The following is a 21,797-nucleotide window of genomic DNA, read 5'->3' as shown; positions in this document are numbered from 1 at the left end:
GTATCTCCTCCTCCTCGTCTCTCTGTAGAGGGTGATGCGCAGCAGAAGCCAGTCTATGGATGCCATGGGTCTTACTTTCAAGAAGCCGCACACAGTCTCCACTAGCCTGAGCGGCAACTTTAACCACAACCCCGCAGAGAGCCCTAAATTCCCAGGGATAGTAAGTACAGTCCCACTCCTCCAGTACTTACGGCGAGGTGAGCCTCGCTGCTTCTGCCTCCCCCTCTGCTGATCTAACAGAGTTCATACCCCCTTCTCTTTTACTTGCCTGCTGCACTAACTTCTCACAGCGAGAGAGCGACTGCACACTTGGACACGGGAAGCAATTATGCCTGAGTCTTAAACTTGACTGTCACTTTGCAAAGGTTGCACATTGTCTACCACTACCAAAACGGATTGACTTAACAGTCATGAAAGTGGATATGTTTAGGACACAAGCTGAATGGGTTAAAGCATTTTTTTCTAATTGTGTTCACGTGATTTAAATGCCCATGCATCTGCATTGTTAATGAGCGATCACTTCATTTCTAACATGGGTTGGAGTTGTCTTTGTGTGATAGTGTGTATCATGTGTGGGTATGCTTACATTTTTTCTTTTAATAATCACGCAATGATTTTAAATTCATTTTTTGGGGAAATTGATATTTATGTCATCAAGAGGAAAAGTTGTAAATCTTTTCAGGTGTTTTTCAGTTTAAATAATTTATTCAGAATTACTGCTGTAACTAAACTTGTGCACATATATGCTGCATATATAAGACAGACACAGCCACCATGAGGTTGGTGCCCCTTTTTCTTAAAGCCTTGAGTTTTTTTTTTAATTAAAAACTGGATTTCATGAGCATGGACTAACTCCCATTATGAAACTGGGGGGCACTCAGTAGCTTGGCAATTATAAGATAAGCCCAATCTGAAAGGCCCACCCTGCTTTATATTTTTCCCAGAGAACCATGGGAGCTATAATTTGCAAAATAAACATAAATTTGTATTCAATAACACCTGAAAGCGATGATTAAAAACCTAACACACAGATCAAAAACTAACTCAGAACATGCTTAGTGGGTACATGGAGAGAGTCAAGGATTGTTTTCTTGTACACTTTGATGAAAGTGAACTTCTTTTTGTAATCAAAAAGCCTTGAAAACTAGGTTTAGCTTTTGTATACAGTCTGTGTTTGGACACTTCTTTTTCTTTTTTTTTCCCAGTTGAAAGTAAAATATGACCGTTACCTTAGTTACAGTTACAAGTTTTCCATCAGTAGTGACTACATATGGTGGCCTGTCTGTTATATGTAGGGTATATGTTGAGAGATACTGTGTATCTTATATAAACTGATTAAGTTAATTCTCTCTGTATTAGACATATTAGACTTTTATATAATATCTTTCATCAGTGAGTATGACTGATGAGCTTACTGTTTGTTCATAAGCCAGTCTTGATTTGATTCCTAATGTATAACATGCTGTGTGCCCTCCTCCGCTGAATTTACCTTCCTTTTCCTTTTTCAGACATACAGCTCACATAACTGGTGTATCATTCCTCTCTCCCATTCAGCTGCCTGTGTCGCACCCATGGAACCAAAATATCTCCCCCTGTATTCTCCAGCTAACACGCCTTTCGTAGTTTGTTTGGACAACATGACTTACTGCATGATATCTCATATGTATTTGTATATATCTCATGTTTTCTCTCCCCTCCTCCCCCCCTTTTTCCCACCTCTCCTTGTTTTTTCATATGTCATCACCACTCTCTCTTCTGTCTCTTCTCTCTTATTCTGTCTCTTTCTTTCTCACTGTTTTTATCAGTCATTGCTTGTCCCAGGCAAAAGTCCGAGTAAATATGGACGCCGAGGCAGTGCCATAGGGATAGGAACAGTAGAAGAGGTTCATGTCTAATTCTAACTACTCTCCAACTACTTGCTTTCCGTCTTTGTTTCCTTTTCTTGTTTGCATGGCTCCTTTGCATCATAGCCAAACATGTTTCTCTGCACATTTCAGCTCCCTAATGTGTATATCAGAAGCTGTGTGCTACAGACAGGATATATTATTTAAAAGGCATCATCATTTTACTCTGTGAACATAGTCCTGCCCATTTTCCAGTGAATTAGTTGCTTTAGCAAGTCCAATCTTTTATATTTTCTAGACTAATATATGTATGAACTGTTAAGAGTATTTGCTTCTACTCTTATTCTCTTCTCTGCTTTACTGCAGTATGTGCACACCTGCTACAGTTTTACTCTATAGTTTCATTCCAGTGTGCTTAATTCTGTATTTGTTAAAAAATAATGAATATTTATAATTTAATAAGCCCCTTACAGAGAAATTGTGAAAAACGCCCCCTGCACCCCCACTGCTCTTTTAAGCCACATTAAATAAAAGCCTCTTTTTTTAAAAGTTCTCATTTCGAGAGCATTAAAAGGGAGATTGAACGAACAAAGCAGATGCTGAGAAAGCATATTTAGTGTTAGGCTCTGGAGCTTTTAAACCCATCTTTCATCTCCCGCCTTAGTGTGCTCTGTTCTGGCTGAAAGACTGCCACCAGGGCTTGTCATTAAGCTGCTAAAAGCATATTTTAACATTTTTTTCATCATACTGACAGCTCGGAGGGAGCAGTGTTACTCTTCAGCCTGGTAATTCAGGATGATATGTTTTTGTAATTTTGCCAAAGTGTTCTCTATGATACAGTACACGACAAATGAATGGTTCAGTGGTCAAAGTAACCATTAGCTCTCCTCAGTCATAAATACCTAAAGTGATAAGCTCTTGAAATGAACCTAGTTTATTATACAAGGTATTGGAAATATTTTGGCATTGTCCCTGAACGGTTTTCCTCTTTCCCTGTCAGTCTCTGATAATCCCAGGGAAAAGCCCAACCAGGAAAAAGTCTGGCCCTTTCAGCTCCCGGCGAAGCAGTGCCATCGGCATTGAAAACATTCAAGAAGTCCAGGAGAAGAGGTGGGAGAAGATTCCTGTGATCATTTACATAGCATATACTTGTAGACCATCGTCTACATAAAATAACTTTTTTTTCTATTTTTCACACTATTTTTTTTTTACTTGTAGCAGTAGAGATAACTCCCCAAACACTCAGAAGACACCTGACAGTGGCCACGCCTCTCAAGATCCCAAATCTGACAATTCATCCAATCAGAGCTCTCCTGAGGTGCTCACAACTACCAAGAACAGGTATATATAATAAACAGGCTCCTACCATATCCCCTGGACACTCACTGAAAATTTTAAATAGCATGTTTTGCCATTCCTGTATTTGTGTAACTGCTGGGTAATCCTCCCTTAGGTTAACATGTAGTATCACTATACATAAGACAAAATCAGGTTGGAGTTGTTAACCCAGGGTGTAGTTCTTATCTTGTTGGCAGGGCCGCATCCATCCCTGAGGCTCACGACCTTTCCCGCTCGTCCTCCAACGCCAGCAGCTTTGCTAGTGTGGTGGAGGAGAATGAGACAGAGGCAACAGAGGAATACGACACAGGCATGGTAAGCAGTGTATCCTGTATATGTACTACACGTAGAAACACAAATTATAAATTGTATTTAAGCTATCACATTTTTGTTTTTTCACTATAATCTACATAATCTGGTTTTCTTGGTCACCTTGCCATATTCTCCAGGAGAGTCTGTCATCTGCTGGAACACCACATAAGCGAGACTCCTTCCCCTACAACACTTGGCTGGAGGACAACAACAGTAACACTACTACCACCAGTCGTGGGAGCTCCCCAGGTGAGAGAGACAGCTTGGTGAACAAGGTCCAGCGTATTAAAAGTTTAAAGGGAAGGGTTAAAGTGAAGAAAGCCCATGGTTAAGCAATGCATAATTAATGCATTCAATTCATGACTTATTGTAATAAGAAGCTAATAAATAATCGTGTAGCTTTGTGATTGTAATGAGGATGTTAACATATAATAAAAAATAATATTTTTTACAAGTGTAATATATAATGAGAAATTGATATGCAACTATCTTTTCAGAATATTAATTAGCAAGTATAGTCTTTCATCTAACCTCTTTAACGTGTAATAAAGTTGACTTTCTATTTCTTCTGCAAAACAAGTAAAAGCTTTCTTTTTTTTCCAAAACATAAATGATTCATATTGTATCATTTAATATTTATATAACTGTCTATATCAGGTATGAGTCTTTTCACACATTGCTAACCTATCCTTCAGGGCCTGGTAAACCTGATCGAGCAAAGGGGATGAAACTGGAACGATCACACAATCAGCAGTCCTCATCAGTGAGTAATCAGCCAGCTCTATACTAAGATCTCGTGCTTTCATTTGTGTTCATTGCACTTTTTTCTTTTAATTTGCAGTCACAACAAATGTATGCTCTTCTGTAAGACTGACCAGTTCCTATAGACCAATACAGTCTCTGCTTTACTGTTCTGCAGTGCTGCACTAATTTCTGTGACTTGTTACTGATACCGTTCTTTTTATTTTGACTGCTCCATGTGCAGAACTGTTAGCTCAACTCACCTGGTAGTGTCCTGGATCTCCATCTTCAGGTTGGAATTCCACTCTGCACACTTATGGCTTTAATCCACAGGTTTACTATGCACAGATGGTTCCGAAACACAGTATCCACATGCACTAAACCAAAATGCTGCTTGTGAGCATTTGTTATACAACAGTCTTCTGTCTTAGTTTTATACATAATTCTCGTCAACAGTACTGAGGAATAAACAAAAAGAAAGCAAATCTGTGTTTTGGCAAAACTGGATTTATTTTTAAATATCACTAATTATATGAATACTACACATTCTTATACTTGTATTAAAGTTTTGACCAGAATTTTCTTCTCTTCCAAAAGCATTCCCATAAGTCACAATCCTTCTGGGAGATGAGACAAGTGCAGGCAATCGCCATGACCAGTGACGAGAAGGAAAATGAGAAAGAAGATGAAAAAAAGAGAAAAAGCCTGGCCAGTCCGCTGCTCGGTGAGGCCAGAGTTCAGCATATCTAGAGAAACCTGGAGGACACTGGAGTGGATGATGCACAGAGGGGCTCAGCTTTTGCACAGTGTTCTTTCCTTCCACTCTGTTCTTTGCCTCTTTTTTAAAAACCTGACCTTTGTTCCAAAATGCACAAATATAATTGTTTTATTTGTATGAGATATTACCTTGTCTGAGTTGTCTCGTTAAAGCCGAGGTGTGCTGGTTATACACGGTAAAGACAGTGCCATTGTGCTCTCTGTTGAGACTGAGTGAAGGACTGTTGATGCAACAAGTGAACTGCCTGGATGGTTTTACCAAATCAACCACGATATTGGCTTAATCAAGATTTCCAGTGTACGTGTTATACAAAATATTTGGCATCAGATTTGAGTATTTTGTCACAAAATATCCAATGTGATAAAAAGTTCTAACATTGCTGTTAATGTGATTATTTTCCGGGTAAAATACAAGTGTAACTGCAGCAAATAACTGTGTTCTTTGCTCCAGTGCCCACTGTTACCTACCAAACTTAACATCATAGTTTGTGGTAAAGATAGCATTGTATTGTAAATACCTTGAAATGGCCTTATAATTTAAACAATTTCCCTGGCCTTCAGTTTTTTTACCTCACTTTTTTTCACTCACGTGTTCTGCAGCCAATAACGGGAGAGCAGTATTAGATTAAATGTGAAACTAATACATTTAGAATAATTTTAAGCACACTAGTTTAAAAATTTGTGGCATAAATCTTTAAAATCTGCTAATGTATAAACATACTGTACCAATCAATGAGTGATTTAACTGATTTGTCTGTCTTAAATGTTGATATGGAGATAGCTCTCAACATTATGCTGTTTTTTCTCTCTCTCTAATGTACTTTTTTATTTATTGATTTGGTTCCTTTTAAAGTAGTATTTATGCTGTACCTCTATGGTGACTACAAAGACTACAAACAGCCAGTCATATGCTTGTACTGTCTGTGTTGTTTTGGTGTGAACTATATTGTTGTCATCTGTAAAGCTCTGTCTATTTCAGGGGTTGGGATTTCATTGAGTGCAGTAAATTTGCAATGCAGATATATAATGAAACAGTGAACCTTTATTTGCTTTTAAAGCAAGACAAAAACGCTAAATACCACTACTGATTTTGTAAATAGATGTTAAGTTTGAGGACTGTATGTGTAATGTATAGGCAGATAATTCAAAATAGGATTGACCAATTACTGCCAAGTTAATTTTTTTGCATTTTTTATTTTGTTTTTCCATAACCTCAAATTTGAAATATTTTGAGAGGATTTTATAAATTAAGATAATTTCAGAGACTGTTCTGTTAAAGGGAAATCTCACAGTACATCCAGCTGATCATTTCAGTTGCCTTATGTTGCACACTGATGGTGTAAGCATAGCTAGTGAAGCAAACAAGTTATGGGCAGCAGGATTTACAGTGAAATGAATGTTTTGTCTTTGATGTTATTTTTGGTTTTTGTAAATAAATACCCTGAGAACTTTACCATCTATTGCATATTTCTTTCCTTGTGTTGCATTACAACATTTAGTGAAAGCTACTTAGCTGTAGCATCTTTCCATCCTTTTCTTCTCACACAAATACTATTTGTCTCAATGCCTGATAGTAGAAATCATATGGAGAAATGCCTTCATACTGTAGGTGTTCCATTTCCCACAAACTTAATGAAAGCTGAGTGAGAAACCCCCATGAATAAATGATTCGATGTGGCTGCCCACAAGCTTTCAAAACTAGAGCGATCTAAAAGTGGAGAATTCCCTGGTTATGCAACTGTGCCACATGGAGGAAAGACACATATTCAGATTTAATGAGTTAAAGGGAAATAAAACTGAGCCATAACCGAAACTAGTTTTCGAATTTTTCCCAACAATTGCAAGCCACATAAGTGCCGGCCACAGGCGTTTTAGAAATGTACAGACTTGCAAGAGAAATAGGAAAATCCAAGTTTTGAACATGCTCAATGTTTCAGTTTTATATACTGATAATTGCCTGAAGATTCATCACATTAGTAGTAGCATAAAATACTAATTAGTTAATTAAAAAAAAAAAAACACGCTAATAAGTAAGTGTAGCACCCTCTAGGATTGAAGTACGCACGATGTAGTATAGAACAGGGTTTTTTCTGGTCTTGGCAACCCGTGAGAACTGCTCACGGATAAAACAATAAAACAAAACATCACATCAAAATGCGCTCTTGTACGTAGTGTCAATCAATCAAAAATCCTTAATTACAGAAAATAAAACATTTAAAATACACAAACCTCGTGAGCTGACATCCAGGAGGTGCTAAATAGTCCTTTATGGCCTTATTGCCTTATCTTCCACCTTCTTTGTCAATTATTTCCACTCTTTAAACTATATTTTCTTCATGTGTGGAGCTAACTGTGAGCTGCAGCATGCAGACACCATGTGCGCTAGCAAAAGAAAAGTGGCTGGGTGGAGACTCAAACAGCAAAGCTGTACCCTACACAGTTCACCACCAGAGGGCGCAAAGGAACAAAATCCAGACATACAGCTTAACAAATATCAAATGCAACAAACATCAAATGCAACAAACATCAAATGCAAAAGACCGTTACAGTAAGGTTTACATTTTTTGCATAAACAATAGTAGTAACTTGCCTCTCTATGAAGAGATACAAATTAAGACACCTGAGCGATGCACTGGATTTGTCAGCCTACTACACCATATGTATAAGAATTTGAGCCCTTCTTGAACTAATCTTAAAAATAAATAAATACATATTAATATTAATACTACTCGTACCACTAATACTACTAATAAAATTATAAAAGCGATGAAACACTGTGGAGTATGACAATGCAAAGTGATAAAGAAATCCAGACCAACAGACATTTCTATCCCTACTGAAAGAAACAGTCACTCTGAATGTTATAGAAAAACTCTTCAAATATAAAGACCTTGAAATAGAAATTAAGAAAATGCCCGCCAAGAAAATTACAAAAGTACCAGTGATGTTAAATTCTCTTTGTTTGGTCAAGGATGGTATGAAAAAATTACACCAACAAAATCCCTGGTAATATCAGCATAAAAGACCTCCAGCTCCTCCTCTACTTTATCCATCGAGTGAACTATTGTGCTCTCATGGTCCTGGCTTTTAAGGGATAGATTTGTAATACTACTGCTACTACTACTGATAATGATAATAATAATAATAATAATAATAATAATAATAATAATAATAAGAAGAAGAAGAAGAAGAAGAAGCAGAAGAAGAAGAATGGGCATTTTGTTTCAAAACAAAGCCTTAAGGAATAAAAATCTACTCGGCGGAACCTTTCTCAGCACGGAGAAAGCGGAAGCGACTTAAATGTGTGTCGCACGGAGCGGAAGTAGTTAGTTGAAGTCACATTGAAGACGGAACCTCGGGTCATAGTAATACTAGGTAACCCAACTCTTTCTTTAATTAAATGAAGTTGTTATAAACATGCCACCAAGTAGTTAAAGGCAGAAAAATTCTATCTTTAGCTTTTAATATTTGAGCGTTTTGGCGGCTTTCTCGTCCAAAGTGGAGCTGCTGGTTAACGCGCCTGTTTAGCCATGATGAGCCAGTTGGCAATTACATAATTCTTTAATTTCCTTCGGTCTCTGTTATTTCATTTATTTATTTATTTATTTACTTACTATCTTACCGTTTGGACTTTTTATTTTCATTTTTAAATCACCCGCTGTTGGACGCCTGATTATCCGCTGATTTAAACCTGGAGGGGGGTTAGCATCCACTATTTCTGGGTTTTGATAACAGTCATTATATAAGCCTTTCACAGTGTCCCAGCACTTAGGGTAACTCTTAAAGTAGAGATGGCTAAAGGCAGTTTTCACGCAGCTTTACTAGCCAAAACATTAATTACTGGAAACATAATTTGCTACAGTGGAAACCAGTGAGACCTACAGGTTAAGAACCTGAGAACAGCCAGTTCCCAGCTCAAGGGTCAAAATGTTTCACATTTTTGCAGTGAAATCCAATTCAAATTTTAACATCCGGTAACATATATTAAAAAGGTATTATTAATCTTTTTTTTCTGCGTTATTTTATGCATGTGACGGCAAATAGTTATTTTACTGTATTTATGTGTGAGTGTAATGCCAGAGGAAAAGTAAATTTGTTTTGTTAGTTCCATGTATGAACTTAATAGATAAAGTGATTCTGAAGTGCTTTTACCTAATATTTCTATGGTTGGAGAACTAAAACAAATGTTTGTTGTTGTTGTTGTTTTTATCTCTGGAACAAGTCACAAAATTAGTAAACAAGAAAAGGGCCAGAAAATAGTTGGCATTACTCTCAGCATTCTTTCATAAACATGTCTTAAATGAGCATAAATCAGCTACTCTGCATCTAGAATAACATAATATTCATCTGCAGCAATTTGAACAATATTTTCTATGAAATGTGATATTTTTTTCTGGTTTATCATAAATAAGTTTTAGACAGCTTGGTTGGACAAGACAGTTTACATAAAGTTAAATGTTGTGTTTTTTTTGTGGGGCTCTCAGGTGCCTCTTTCAGTCTTCATCAGCAGCGAGTTTTGCTGAAAACTCTGGAACCTAAAATCTCGGTCAGATGAACGTAGACTTCATTCAGCAACCCGCAATCTTTGCAGATGGCAAGAAACCGCCAAAAGGCTGAAATTACAAATTTTCACTAGGTGGCTGGCACATGGATAAGTGACCAGTAGTTGCACTGTTACCAGGGGGTCACAGTCTAGTCTCTAGGCATGTGTGACTGGTGCTTTAGTGAACCCTGTTTTATAGACTAAATAGTAGGGCAGGGCGATATGGTCAAAAATATATATCACGATATATATTTGAAAATTTGCGATAACGATATAACTGACGATATAATTTCTGCAAGACAAAATACAACTCCACAACTTTACTAGCGCAAAAAACCCTGATTCATTCATTTTACTTAAACAAGTAGCTGTTTTTATGTGCATTAAAGCTATATAAACATTTAACAGTGCAAATGCAAATTCCTTGCTGAAAGTTTAACCAAAAGGCATTTCCAGTAGAAATGGGCTGACATATCCTGAGCATAACCATGTATAATATCCACTGAAGTTAAAAAGAGGCGCTTTGCAACATTAAACTGCAGTGTGCCAAATAAAAAAGTCAAATACATATTTCTCGGACCATAAGGTGCACGGGATTATAAGGCACATTAAGCGAAACAAAGCAGTCAGATAAATCAAACTTTACTCAACTCATTCTTCTTGCTTCTTCCACTTCTGTACCATTGATTCATTAATGCTGTATTCTATCACAGCTGCTCTATTCATATGTTGTTGCAGTATATTAATGACTAACCTTCTATTGTGGATGGATTATCTCAGTTGTTCTCCTGACTGAAGATTGGTCCATTTACAGCATCCTGCCATGCGATTGCATTTGTCTCTAACCATCAGGAACCTTCACATGAACTTTTATCGAGTGGAAAAGTGTTAGCTTTCATCCTCGAGCTTCACTGTTTATGTTATGCTAACACAGCTGTGTCGCTAGCGATCACGTAGCACATCATTATATACCAGCTAGCCCAACTTCAGTAACCCTACAAACGTCACTGCTGTGTAGTTTCCTGTCTTCATTTATGTTGGAAGTGATAGCAGAGCTGTACGTTTGAATTTTTTCAGAAATCTCTCAGTTAGAACATGCAATATCATGTTTAGGTGGAAGCTAGCGAGCTAACTTCTGGCTAACACTGATCATTTTATTAAAGATGAAAGAATTTAGACAGTTTTTAACTCTCAGTGATGCCGCAGTGTTCGTTTGACTTTGGGACCTGAAAGGTGTCGGAGTTTTGGACCCAGTTTTGGATCACTCCGCAAGGCTCCTGACTACGGCAGCCGTAATGCTCCGGCAATCCATCAAGCGGTGGGCTTACCAAAGCCACACTAAAACATTTTTTGATAGATTTCTGTGCACCACATAAAATCGGTTCGAGGTCAGTAAGCACAACCAGAATTCATACATAAGGCACACTGTTGATTTTTGATAAAATTAAAGGATTTTAAGTGCGCCTTATAGTGTGTAAAATACGTCATACAGAAGAAAAGAATATATCGCGATATATATCGTTACCCCGCATGCTTCATATACCGTGATATGGATTTTAGGCCATATCGTCCAGCCCTAGTCTGAAGTTACTGTTACATTACTAGTTTGATTGCTGTGACAGAGCAGAGTAAGACCATACTTTGTCCTTTTTTATTGCCACAGGACCAGGGACCAGTGAGCTCATTCCTGATGACCTTGTTTGGATAACCACTGACAATGTTTGCCTCAAAGATCATCCCTCGTCTCAGCCTATTACACAAAGCAACTTGTGAGTAAGAACAAATAGCCAAATATCTGTCTGCCTACATTCAATACTATGTTTTCTATTTCATTAAAATCTGACTTTTTTTCTTCCCCTTAATGACAAGGTGCACTTCAAGCTCATGGAGAAACTTTGAATGGATGTCTACAACCAGCTGCTTCTGCTTACTGCTCTTCACGTCATCAAAAACTGAGAAACTACTCAACAGCGGCAGACAACAGGTCTCCTCCGCAATGGGTCCAGCTTGAGCCGGAGCTGGACGAGGCTCTCATACCACGTAAACTGTCAGTAAGTCCCCTGGAGAGCTGGCTCTCACTACGCTACTCCCTCCCTACGCTGCTGGAGTCCACTCAGCCACAGGAGGATATAGAGCTGCTGGAGGAGAAGGTGCTGCCGCCTATCTCCGTCCCCATTTTGGAAGACGGGGAGGGTACAGTAACACCACTCAGATGTAAGAATGTTCTAGAGATACGGCGGCGGAAGATGAACCGGCATAAATACAAGAAGCTGCAAAAACGGACTAAGTTCTTGAGAAAGAGGGTGCTGGAGGGCCGAGGAAAGAAGAAGCAGGTGGGACTTTTCTTTCACATCTATCAGACCATTTCTTTTTTTCCCCACTATGATGTCTTGAAGTTTGATAATGAAACGGTAATGATAAAAAAATGCAATCATTGTTTTATTCCTTCCAATTCATCATTGTGTGTCTGATTTGCACTAGTTACAGTTTTCCAAAGCTAGATGAATATAAAACAGCCAGCTTTGTGTCTTTATCATATACAGAAACGCTTTGAGGAGGATCTGAAGAAGATTTGGATGCGAGCTGGACTGAAGAAGGCTCCAGAGGGATGGAGCACACCTAAGATCTTCATTAAACAGCATGGAAACAGAAGGAACTGAAAAATTCTGATTAAAGTCTGCGTCCCAACGTTTACCCTGGATGACTCTCCACACATCACACTGTTCTAACAATCAACCTGCCGTGTGTGCTTTTCACTTTAATTAAAGCATATTTGAGTGATGAGCTAAATAATGGTGTAGATAGTCTAATAAAGAAATCCCTCTGTGAAGCTCAAGGTGTGATGTGTCTGAATTTCTATTTTTGTTTTTTTTCACCTCCAGGCTGACTTTCACAGTGTCAGCTACTTCAGCTATTGTTCTTTTTCTTGTTGTACTGTAGATGGCAGTATTGTGCAAATAATGCTAACTGAAGTTTATGCTGCAAATAACTCACAAAGGAAGAAAGTGGTGTGGAAGTTTCCAACATGAAAAAACTCTTCATGTGGGACACGTAGAACAAAATAAAATGCCAACGTAACCACATACATTGCAGCTATCACTTAATATTTAATTTAAAAGCTGCAAATCATCTGTTTCACTATAAGATGATTTTCTAGCAGCTGTCAGTCGCATTAAAATTTTGGGATTATTGTAAAGTGTTTGGTTTAACGGAGATTTGTGTTTTTGGGTGCAGTTATCCGAAATGCAGTTAAGATACCAGTGTTCTATAACAAAATGCAATTGTGCAATTTAGTGCGGATATTTGTGAAGTGTTTAGCACTATTGCAGTGTTGGATTTCATTGGCTAGCGGAGGGTGGGACTTGTGTAGACTCAGTCTGCATGAACACAAAGTCCTGCTGCTGCTGGGTGAACTTCAGGCGCTCCTTTATCAGTTCTTGCACTCACCTCCTCTGACGGGCTTTTAACATCTGACAATTTTGATAAATAGTTCCTCCTCGACATGGCTCTCCTTCAGAGTAAGTGAAGTCCTCTTAAGTCGTCTCACTTTTAAAAGAAAAAAAAAAGACGCTTGCTAAATTTTTCTTTGTGCCATAATTGCATCCAGGTCAGTCGGTAACAAAAGCAGACTCCTTTGCCAGGTTTGCTTTGCCTCAGCTAAATACTTTTCTGATCCTTTTCATTATTCTTCGCTCACAGAGTCTCTGTAAGCTATTATATGTAACTGTAAATATCTTGCATCTGTATTTTTCACTGCTTTTTGGGTTTTGTTTTTGCTGTACACGCATTTTTCCAAACTCAGTTAACCGATGCAAGATTAATGTAATGTGTTTTCATGCTTTGTATTGATAACCAATGATCTTCATCATTTTAACCTTTTTTATGTTATTTTTACATTTAAAGCCCCTTGTAGGTATGAACATCTAATCTCAAACTACGGCCCTGTACACTTTCTAACTTTTTTTGTTCAAAGTGATCTATTCAATAAAATAGATCAAATGCAATCAGACTGGCCCTGGCATGTTGATACAGTAGACAGGCCATAGTTTGTGACTCTGGGATTTTTTATGGCTTCAACCCAATGTGTTTCCAGTTAACTGCGGTCTGAGTGGAGGAGTCAGCACAATCCAGCAGCCAGTCATTATATGTGTCAGTAATGAGTGTTTCACCACGAGTGGGTCTTTTGGAGTCCGGACGGCGTGGAGGAGAGGGAGCAGGAGGGGGATCCAACCATCATAAACACAGTTTATGATGGTTGGATTCAACTTAATGAACGGCCACAAAACAACAGGGCATGGAAAAGATTAGAAGTGCTGTTTTGACTCAAACAAGTTTGTAAACATGTAGCTACTCATTCATGGCAGAAAATGACAAGGTCACGATAAGGTAGCATATTTATGCTCTGGAAAATCCTAGCAGGCAATCCCCTGAAATTTTGAGCTCAATTTGTCCTCCATAAGGTTAGAGAAGATGCCCACACACTGAGATGTTGCTGATGTTGCTTTGGCAGCTATGACATTTGGGCGCCATCAGATCATCTGAACATGATAAATGACCTCAAAATTACAGACGTCACCTAATTATTCCACGTGAAGATGAAACTCATGTAAATCTGCAGAAAGCAATCCATACACAAATAATCCAGCATGTTTGCAGTGGTTTAGAATGTAATTAGTGAACGTAATCAGTGCTAACACGCTGTTTCCACAGGACGGTCAATAAGCCCTCCAGGCCTCTGAATGTATCTTTGTATGTTTAGTTGAGTCTGCAGCTGCACAGATTTGTCTGATTTATTTTCAACCTGTGACGGGGCTGTGAGCAAACTTCACACTTGAACAACATCGGTGAATCACAGACTTTATGCTGAGTAAACTCATTCTTTATGTTTAAATCATACTTAAAACGTTTTGCTATTTTACCTTCAGGTTGAGATTTTAATGAGTGATTCAACGTGTGTGAGTTTGGGGAGTAAAATGACAGCAGTGATTTTGCACTCTATTTGGCAAATGTCTGTTATTATCACTAGTAATTCAATAGCCCCTTGTTAAGTCTTACTGTTAAAACAGCCTCATGAGTCAACAGCCTGTGTGTGTCTGATGACAGACAATTAAAGGGGCTGAGACGCTTTGTTTTTACCATCTGCAGGAAAGTTTTTGCCCTACTGTAGAAAAGCCAGGAAAGTTTTCCAGGATGAGGTCTCCTCTCTGATGCCAGTGTGTGTGCTGAAGTCATTTTGTCCAGCTTGAAGTGTTATTTAGTTTACTGCATCGAAGAACAGTAGCAGAGGTATTCTCATAGTCTAATGGTGAAGATAGGCAACACAGCTAAAACTGCTAAACCAGTTACTGACTTGTGTTGTATGTCAAACCCTGCATTTAACCATGCATACAAAAAAACAATACAATGCAATAATTGTTGCAAGTTTCCACTCGTTACTTGCTCCTCTGGATAACATTCAGTAAATCTAAATACTTTACACAGTTTAAAAATGCTGCTAATGGCTACAGACTCAGTGGAACTCAAATGCAAGGCTTTTGACCACAGCCAGTTCATACCAGTGTTATCTCACTAACACCGGCTCCCAGTATATTTAAAGTGTTATTCGTCACATTTTGAAAGTGCTTCGTGGTGTAATTTCTTGAGATATTTCTGACCTCTTCGTATAAGCATACCTTAAAATCCCCAGGCTGAGGTCTTGTAACTCTTCCTGAGGCCCAGTTTAAGACAAGAGGGGGCAGAGCTTCTACAGTTAGTGCCTCCGGCCTCTGAAATGACCTGCACAGAGGAAGTCAGTCATCTCATCTTAAAATGGAACCTAATGTTCTCTTACTTTTATCTTTTTTATCACTGTGATTTTAAAAGCTGACGAGCTCGTGACGATTTATTGATTTGCCACCGTACTTGCATGAAACATTTCAAAGCTTGAAAGAAGATTCACTGCATTACTGAAATAAATCTTGTCTCTATAGTTTATAATAACAAGTACCGGTATGGTGAAAACAAACAGGTGTTTGGTCTGGTTCCGAGACTTTTGACACTTGGGAGTTTGACTGGAGTGCGCCGAATAACAGCCTGGTTCTTCATCCCCTCAGGATCACGGCCTTGCGACAAGCCAGCAGCAGCCGAGATGAATGGGGGCTCTGTATGCTTTGGCTGCATACATCTCTGCCCGCCTTTCAGTAAACAGACGGGAAATAGCACTGTGGGAAAAATGCATTAGAAATAGCAAATGTGCTGTCGGAAAATCCCTAGAGTGAGCAAACACAAACAGCGAAATGTATTTCCAGAGTGTGTTGTTGACATCTGGTGTGTTTGTCTACTTTTGTCTTCCTTTGCTGAACTTCTGTTTTAAAGCGTTACCTTTTCACCGCGTGCTTGTTTCTTCAGTTTCACTCTATCTCTTTTAAATTGTCCTCTCACTGAACCCACATCTGCTCAGACTCTGAAAGTATTCAGTGTTGGGTCAGTACGAGATCAAAACTAAACTCTCCAGGCACTTCAACCAATTTGTGGGTGGAAGCGCTTGAAGTGTTTCTCAAGAATTAATCAATGGAAATATGTGGAGACAAATCTATATAACGCAGCATCAGCAGGCTGTGTGAATTAAAATCATCAGTAGGATAAAACTCTAATCATCCTGGATTTTGTTTTTTTCAGTTCTTGCTGTGCTCTTCCTGCCGGGAGGTAAGAGACTTTTTTTTTTAGGCACAGCATATTATTTTGGATTATTTATATTTACATCTTTGCTGCACTGGATTTGTGACTACATGTGTTTATATTCTGTGTCAGCTTGGGGACAGAGCAGCAGCAGCAGGCTTGGTGTAGTGGTGGAGGCGAAGAACATCACTCTTCCCGCGGGATCTAAGGCCATCCTGCCCTGTCACAGCCCCCGCATGGTGTGGATCCGGGACAGACTGAAGGACCGTCAGAGGGTGGTGCACTGGGACTTGGTCCGCAGCAGCCCGGAAAATTCTGTGGAACGAGTCTTGGACATGTCACCTGGGGCCAACCAGAGGGTCTACAACGCCTTCAACAAGGGCCGCGTTTTCATCCCAGACTCTGCTTTCAGTGATGGCAACTTCTCCCTTATTATCAACAGTGAGCCTTTTCATTCTTTTTTGCAGTAGCACTATGAACGTTGTTCGTGCTGAGTTATAATTTTATTATAATTGAGTTAATTTTATTTTAATTATTTTATTTATTTATTTTCAGATGTGGCAGCAACCGACAAAGGAGTTTATACTTGTAATTTACACCATCACTACTGTCAGATTCACCAGTCTATTCAAATCCAGGTTGACGTCACTAAGTCAGGTGAGGCTATCTGATCTAAAATACTATATTTGTTTCTTGAATTGTGATGCAGATGTATTTAATTACACCTAAAAATTTATTACACCTGAATGTGTTTCCAGCCCGTAAAGAGAAGCGGTACTGGAATGGAGAGAAGACTGCGTTTGTGGTCCTGTTGGGCAGCTCAGTGGTATTGCCTTGTGTGAACCGGCGCCCCCTGTGGCGAGAGGGTCTTCAGGAGGACCAGCAGCAGGTGGCCCACTGGGACTTCCAGCCTCCTGGAGTGCGTCCTGATAAGGCCGACCGACTGGTGGACCTGTACGCCTCCGGAGAGCGTAGGGATTACGGACCTCTCTTTGCCCAGAGCAAGATGAGCGTGGCAGAGGATGCTTTTACACTAGGAGACTTCTCACTGTTCATCTCCGACCTGAGGCCCGCTGATAAAGGCCTTTACTCCTGCCACCTGCACCATCACTACTGTGGTCTCCATGAGAGGCGCATCTTCAGACTAACTGTGGGACCTCCACTCATGCCTGATTCCACTCCAGCACCCAGAATTTTCCAGAATGATGAACCAGATCCAAGTAAGTAACAAAAATCCTTAGAAATTTGTTTTCCCACAACATAGTCATGGTAAATGGTTTTTCCTCTATGTTTTTTTTGGCTGAACTGTGCACAGAGAAATAAGACCGCTCCTGGGTTTTTTTGTTATATTTATATGCATAGTTGGTCAGTTAAATCAGTTCTTCCTCCTGCCAACTTTCTCCTCAGTCCTCCCTGTTTTTGTGTTTGAGCTGAAGAGGGAGGAGTCAAGGAATGCAGGAGCTAGTTGAGAAAGAAAGAAAGAAAGAAATTCTTTCATATACTTGTTTATTTGGTTTTGCAGATTGGATAGAATAGAGATATCTATTTGCATCTTTTGCTTAAAAAGCTGTCTACAGTTTTAAATCGACTGTGATGGAAGTGCTCTCATTTTCCTCACAAACTGCTTCATTTAGAGCTTTTTTTTTTATTTGTTTATCTGGACATATTTTAGCTAGACTGAGCAGAGGAATGGGTTTCAGCATCCAGTACTTTTTGGAGTGGATGGTCACATCCTGTGTTTTTGGTTTTTTGTTCCTCATTTTTCCAGAAGTCTAAACCAGGCATCTAGACCTGTTATACTGCTTCTCCACTTTTGTTTTGTTTTTTTTCCAGTCTCTCCTTCGTTTCTCTGGTAGAGGCATATTTATCAGCAGTTACAGGAAGTCTGGCCCATCTGTTCAACATCTGGGCCAGCTGCGACATGAAAGAGCAAAGTAAGGGGAGGGTATGAAAGTACGTGTTAGACTATAGATTCTCCTCCCCTTTAAAGAAATGACAGCCAATTTAAAATTTATGCTAGAAAGAAATGCATGTGTGATGCATTTTTTCCTGCCCACTTAGCTCTTATCTGCACCTCGCTGAGCTTGTTAGACAAAAAAAAACAACTATTTCTATTCACCCACATTACATTACAAGCATCATGGGAACTTTTCACAGCTTTTCACTTTGTTGTCGTAGTTATTGATGACATGAAACAAAAATAAAAAGAAGTTATTCCTTGTACTCATGAGGGAAGCATTTTGTGAGCTGTCACCAGTTCAAGAGAGATATCAGCCTCTGAAAAGAAGATGATTCCTTTTATTTCATTGACTTGCAAATGATGTGTATCCCACCATTTGAAAAAAAAAAAAAGCCATTAAAGCATACACACTTGATCTGTTAAGAAAATGGTAATAGACCACTGCTACAGCATGGCTGGAGCTCTCCTCTCAGCAGTTGTGCTGTAGAGACAATGACCTTGGGTATGTCTTTGCATTTTCATGCATATTAGGCACATTATGCAATGACAGCTTTATTTGCCATCAGTGTATACGTAGACCCCCTCAGAGGATGTTGGTAATTAAGTTAGAATAAATATTTTTTCTGTTGACTGGCTGGTTTTTAATGCATAACAACAGATACACCATTGCATGTTTTCCTCATTAGTTCTTTGTTAGTTTAGACTGTTCTTTTGAGCTGCTAATGAAAGACTAGAGATTAAACAATTTTAGTATTTTCTGTGATATAACTGCTTTTTAATTTATGACCAATTACTGGTGTATATTAGCAACACATCTATAAGCGTACTTTTTGCAGAAGTAGTCGTGATATAACACATTGTGGTTTGAAATAACGATTAAAGAAAATATAAACAGTTCTCTATTTGTTATGTTTTTGAAATTATGTGTAACTATGTAGATGTATAAATGTGGTGCATTGGGACAGTTCAGGTCACTGTGAAACCCTTTGCTGCCTGCCATGTTTAGAGCGGCCTGCCAGATGGTAGACCTCACTGCTAAACTCTGCTGAAGATGTCACAGATTTATTTTCCATACATGCTCAAACCAGGCTTCTGTGTTTGTTAGAAGAGCACTTTTAAAATGAAAAAGTAATTCAGACATGCAGACAGACCACATTACAGACTTTGTCTCCCTTCCCTCACACTTCTCCACTTTTCTGGTCAGCCTGTGTTTTTCTGGGGAGAAAAAAATAACAGCTGCATGACATCAGGTCTGGAAGTCATTACTGCCAAACAGCGTCTTGACATTTAACTCTCTGCTCTCCCTGCTCTGGTGTTTTGCTTTGGGGAACAAATGAAAAAGAGCCTCTGGAGGAATAAAAACCTCTACTTGTGTGGAACTACATTTCATTTTGATCCTTGTTTATTGCCATTAGTTTAATCCAATGCAGCAATACAATAAATCTCATTTAAAATATGAGCATGAAATCCCCAGGATACATTGTATTGTTTGGTTTTAGGATTTACTGAGTTCACTCAATATTTATCATGTGTAATATTCAGTCATTCTTGGAGAGTTAATTAGGTTATTGAAGAAGGAGTTTTATTTTATTCCTGTTCTTTTCTCAGGCGAAGGGGTCGAGCCTCCACGTGTGGTTAATGTCTTTATCCCCGAGCATCGAAGTTATTTCATGCAACATTTGGGCTACTTCCTGGCAACATTCTTACTGCTGGGGTTTATCGTCATTGCTCTTATTATGCTGACTCGACGGCGCAAAAAGAGAGGTATTTTTTTATTAAAACATTCCTGCTTGGTTTTTACTTGTATATTGCAACCTGATTGTGTTTCTTAGCATCATAAAAAGCATATTTATCAGAGTTACATTTTGTTATTATTGTGTGCGCTTGAGATTTTTTTTCTGTTTTTTACAGGGCTGGAGTATGAGCTGGGTCGATCCCAACGGTAATGCATTATCATGTGGTTAATGTTATGCTGCTTTAACTTTACAATAAATCTAACATTAACTTCTTCACAGGGGAACCGCAATCGCTGGAGGTGAAGTAGCTTTAGACTGCACAGAGCTGAATTGCTGTAACCAAGAGCCTTTGAATTCAGGTGCAGTAAACTTCACCCAAACGCATTAAATACGCACACTTCGCTTTCCATCCACAGCTCATTTTCTGTGTGTCTACTTTAATCGACAGAGTACAAAAACAACATAATGAAAGAGCGCGATATGGCTAAAGACTGCAATAAGGGTGAGCAGAAACTGTGTATTTCAGGGAGTAAACACAACAATTAGCATCTTTTCAGCAGATTTTGGTGTTACGATTTCCCTTTCTCACCTCCTCATGCAGAATTTGATGGGAAGATGTGGAAGTGAATGTGATATTTCTGAGACGCTGCTGGCAGGTCCAGGGCAAACACGGGAAGAAATACAGGGCCATGGAGAAAAAGGAGAAAAACAGGAAACCCAGGAGAGGACAGGAGGAATGCTCCCTCTGCTGTAACCCTAGCACACGAAGCTTTTTCAGTAAAGGACATCATCTTTCTTTTTTTTCTTTTTTCTTTTTTTTACCCGATTTCAAAAATAATACACACACACACACACACACACACACACACACACACACACACACACACATATATATATATATATATATGTGTGTGTATATATATAGATATTTTTTTCCTTCTCACCAGCTGTTATAACCATATGGTTAAACTTATATTTGATCCTTCCTCTTTGCATTCAGTGTTTTGTTTATATTAAATACAAAGCATTTTCTTATATAATGTTTTTAAAATATGTTTTTTAACTAAATGCATGCTCTTTATTGAGGTATGTTTTATTATGTACTGCACATGCTTATGGAGCTGCAAGCTTACGGCTCTTTTTAATTGTTGAAATCTGGATATTTCCTTTTCTTTTTTTTGCATAAATTCTGCTGTAGTGTAAATCATATAAATCATAATGTTTCATAATTCAATTTACTGTATGTTGTAGACATTTTCAAATGTTGTTTGGAAACGAGTATGACATTATTCTAGCTACACAAAAACAGATCTCAACAGTGGTGACAAAGGGACTACCCTGTTTTGTGGATTTTGCTTACAGAAAGGCAGATTAAAATTCTCCTCCCCATAAGTTACCCAAACTGACATACTGTACAGTTACCTGGTTCACTGAAAATTTATCAGGTGAAAAGTAATGTTGTTACTTTTATGACAATGGACTATAGGCTCAGTCTGTGCAAACTCAGGAAAATTCTCGAACCATTCTTGTTTGCATCAAACAACAATAATGTACCCTGGTTTGTAAAACACTGAATTTTCGTGAATTAATCTTCTGGTTAGTGATACAGGAACGTATTTGTTATCAACTGTGTGGCTGTACTTCTGTGAGGAAAAAGAGTGTCTACTATATCAGTAATGCTAAATTGTAAAATGTAGATTAGCCTTTTTTTTTTTAACTATTTCTTGCATTTCTCTCTGGCTCACCTGCACACTTTAATGTTCCTCTCCTCTAATAAAGATTTCTTCTGCTCACAACAGCAAACACTACATTTGCTTCAAGTGGCTTCCTTAGTTTCCCAAGAAACCACACGTGAGCCAATTAGTCAATTTATCTTAGACCTTAAATTT

At 38.6% G+C, this 21,797-nt stretch overlaps 3 protein-coding genes across 22 annotated transcripts in view; all 3 read left to right on the top strand.

Annotated features, from left to right (window-relative positions):
• rap1gapa (RAP1 GTPase activating protein a) overlaps positions 1-6,465 on the top strand; it is a 55,020-nt gene extending 48,555 nt beyond the window's left edge. For 15 of the 19 annotated variants that reach the window (XM_040008044.1, XM_040008055.1, XM_040008036.1 and 12 more), the window contains 9 exons: positions 29-160; positions 1,806-1,883; positions 2,845-2,954; positions 3,063-3,185; positions 3,362-3,497; positions 3,632-3,743; positions 4,190-4,257; positions 4,480-4,527; positions 4,833-6,465. In XM_040008044.1, coding sequence (XP_039863978.1) covers positions 29-160; positions 1,806-1,883; positions 2,845-2,954; positions 3,063-3,185; positions 3,362-3,497; positions 3,632-3,743; positions 4,190-4,257; positions 4,480-4,488 — 768 coding nt within the window. In that variant the 3' untranslated portion in view covers positions 4,489-4,527; positions 4,833-6,465. The remainder of the gene's footprint in view (positions 1-28; positions 161-1,805; positions 1,884-2,844; positions 2,955-3,062; positions 3,186-3,361; positions 3,498-3,631; positions 3,744-4,189; positions 4,258-4,479; positions 4,528-4,832) is intronic. The other 4 variants (XM_040008037.1, XM_040008046.1, XM_040008041.1 and 1 more) reach the window with 4 other exon arrangements.
• A 1,804-nt stretch (positions 6,466-8,269) lies between these two features.
• aurkaip1 (aurora kinase A interacting protein 1) lies at positions 8,270-12,391 on the top strand. Of its 2 annotated transcripts, none has more exons than XM_040008414.1 (4): positions 8,270-8,387; positions 11,219-11,324; positions 11,425-11,888; positions 12,099-12,391. In XM_040008414.1, exons 2-4 carry the CDS (start codon positions 11,273-11,275, stop codon positions 12,213-12,215), a joined length of 633 nt encoding a protein of 210 aa, XP_039864348.1. In that variant the 5' UTR covers positions 8,270-8,387; positions 11,219-11,272; the 3' UTR covers positions 12,216-12,391. The 2 variants fall into 2 exon arrangements, with proteins under 2 accessions (XP_039864348.1, XP_039864349.1); XM_040008415.1 differs by lacking the exon at positions 8,270-8,387 and adding an exon at positions 8,660-8,713.
• Positions 12,392-12,693: 302 nt separating this feature from the next.
• On the top strand, positions 12,694-21,711 carry LOC120719297 (matrix remodeling-associated protein 8-like). Its single transcript, XM_040008412.1, has 10 exons — positions 12,694-13,073; positions 16,213-16,239; positions 16,345-16,653; positions 16,768-16,869; positions 16,971-17,432; positions 19,781-19,936; positions 20,084-20,114; positions 20,188-20,267; positions 20,357-20,410; positions 20,510-21,711. Exons 1-10 carry the CDS (start codon positions 13,058-13,060, stop codon positions 20,533-20,535), a joined length of 1,263 nt encoding a protein of 420 aa, XP_039864346.1. The 5' UTR covers positions 12,694-13,057; the 3' UTR covers positions 20,536-21,711.
• The last annotated feature ends 86 nt before the right edge of the window (positions 21,712-21,797 follow it).

This window comes from Simochromis diagramma, unplaced genomic scaffold (genome assembly GCF_900408965.1).
Source record: "Simochromis diagramma unplaced genomic scaffold, fSimDia1.1 OVJJ01000545.1, whole genome shotgun sequence".
NCBI lineage: Eukaryota > Metazoa > Chordata > Actinopteri > Cichliformes > Cichlidae > Simochromis > Simochromis diagramma.
Note: the sequence above shows the minus strand (reverse complement) of the source record. Positions and strands in the feature narration are given on the sequence as shown.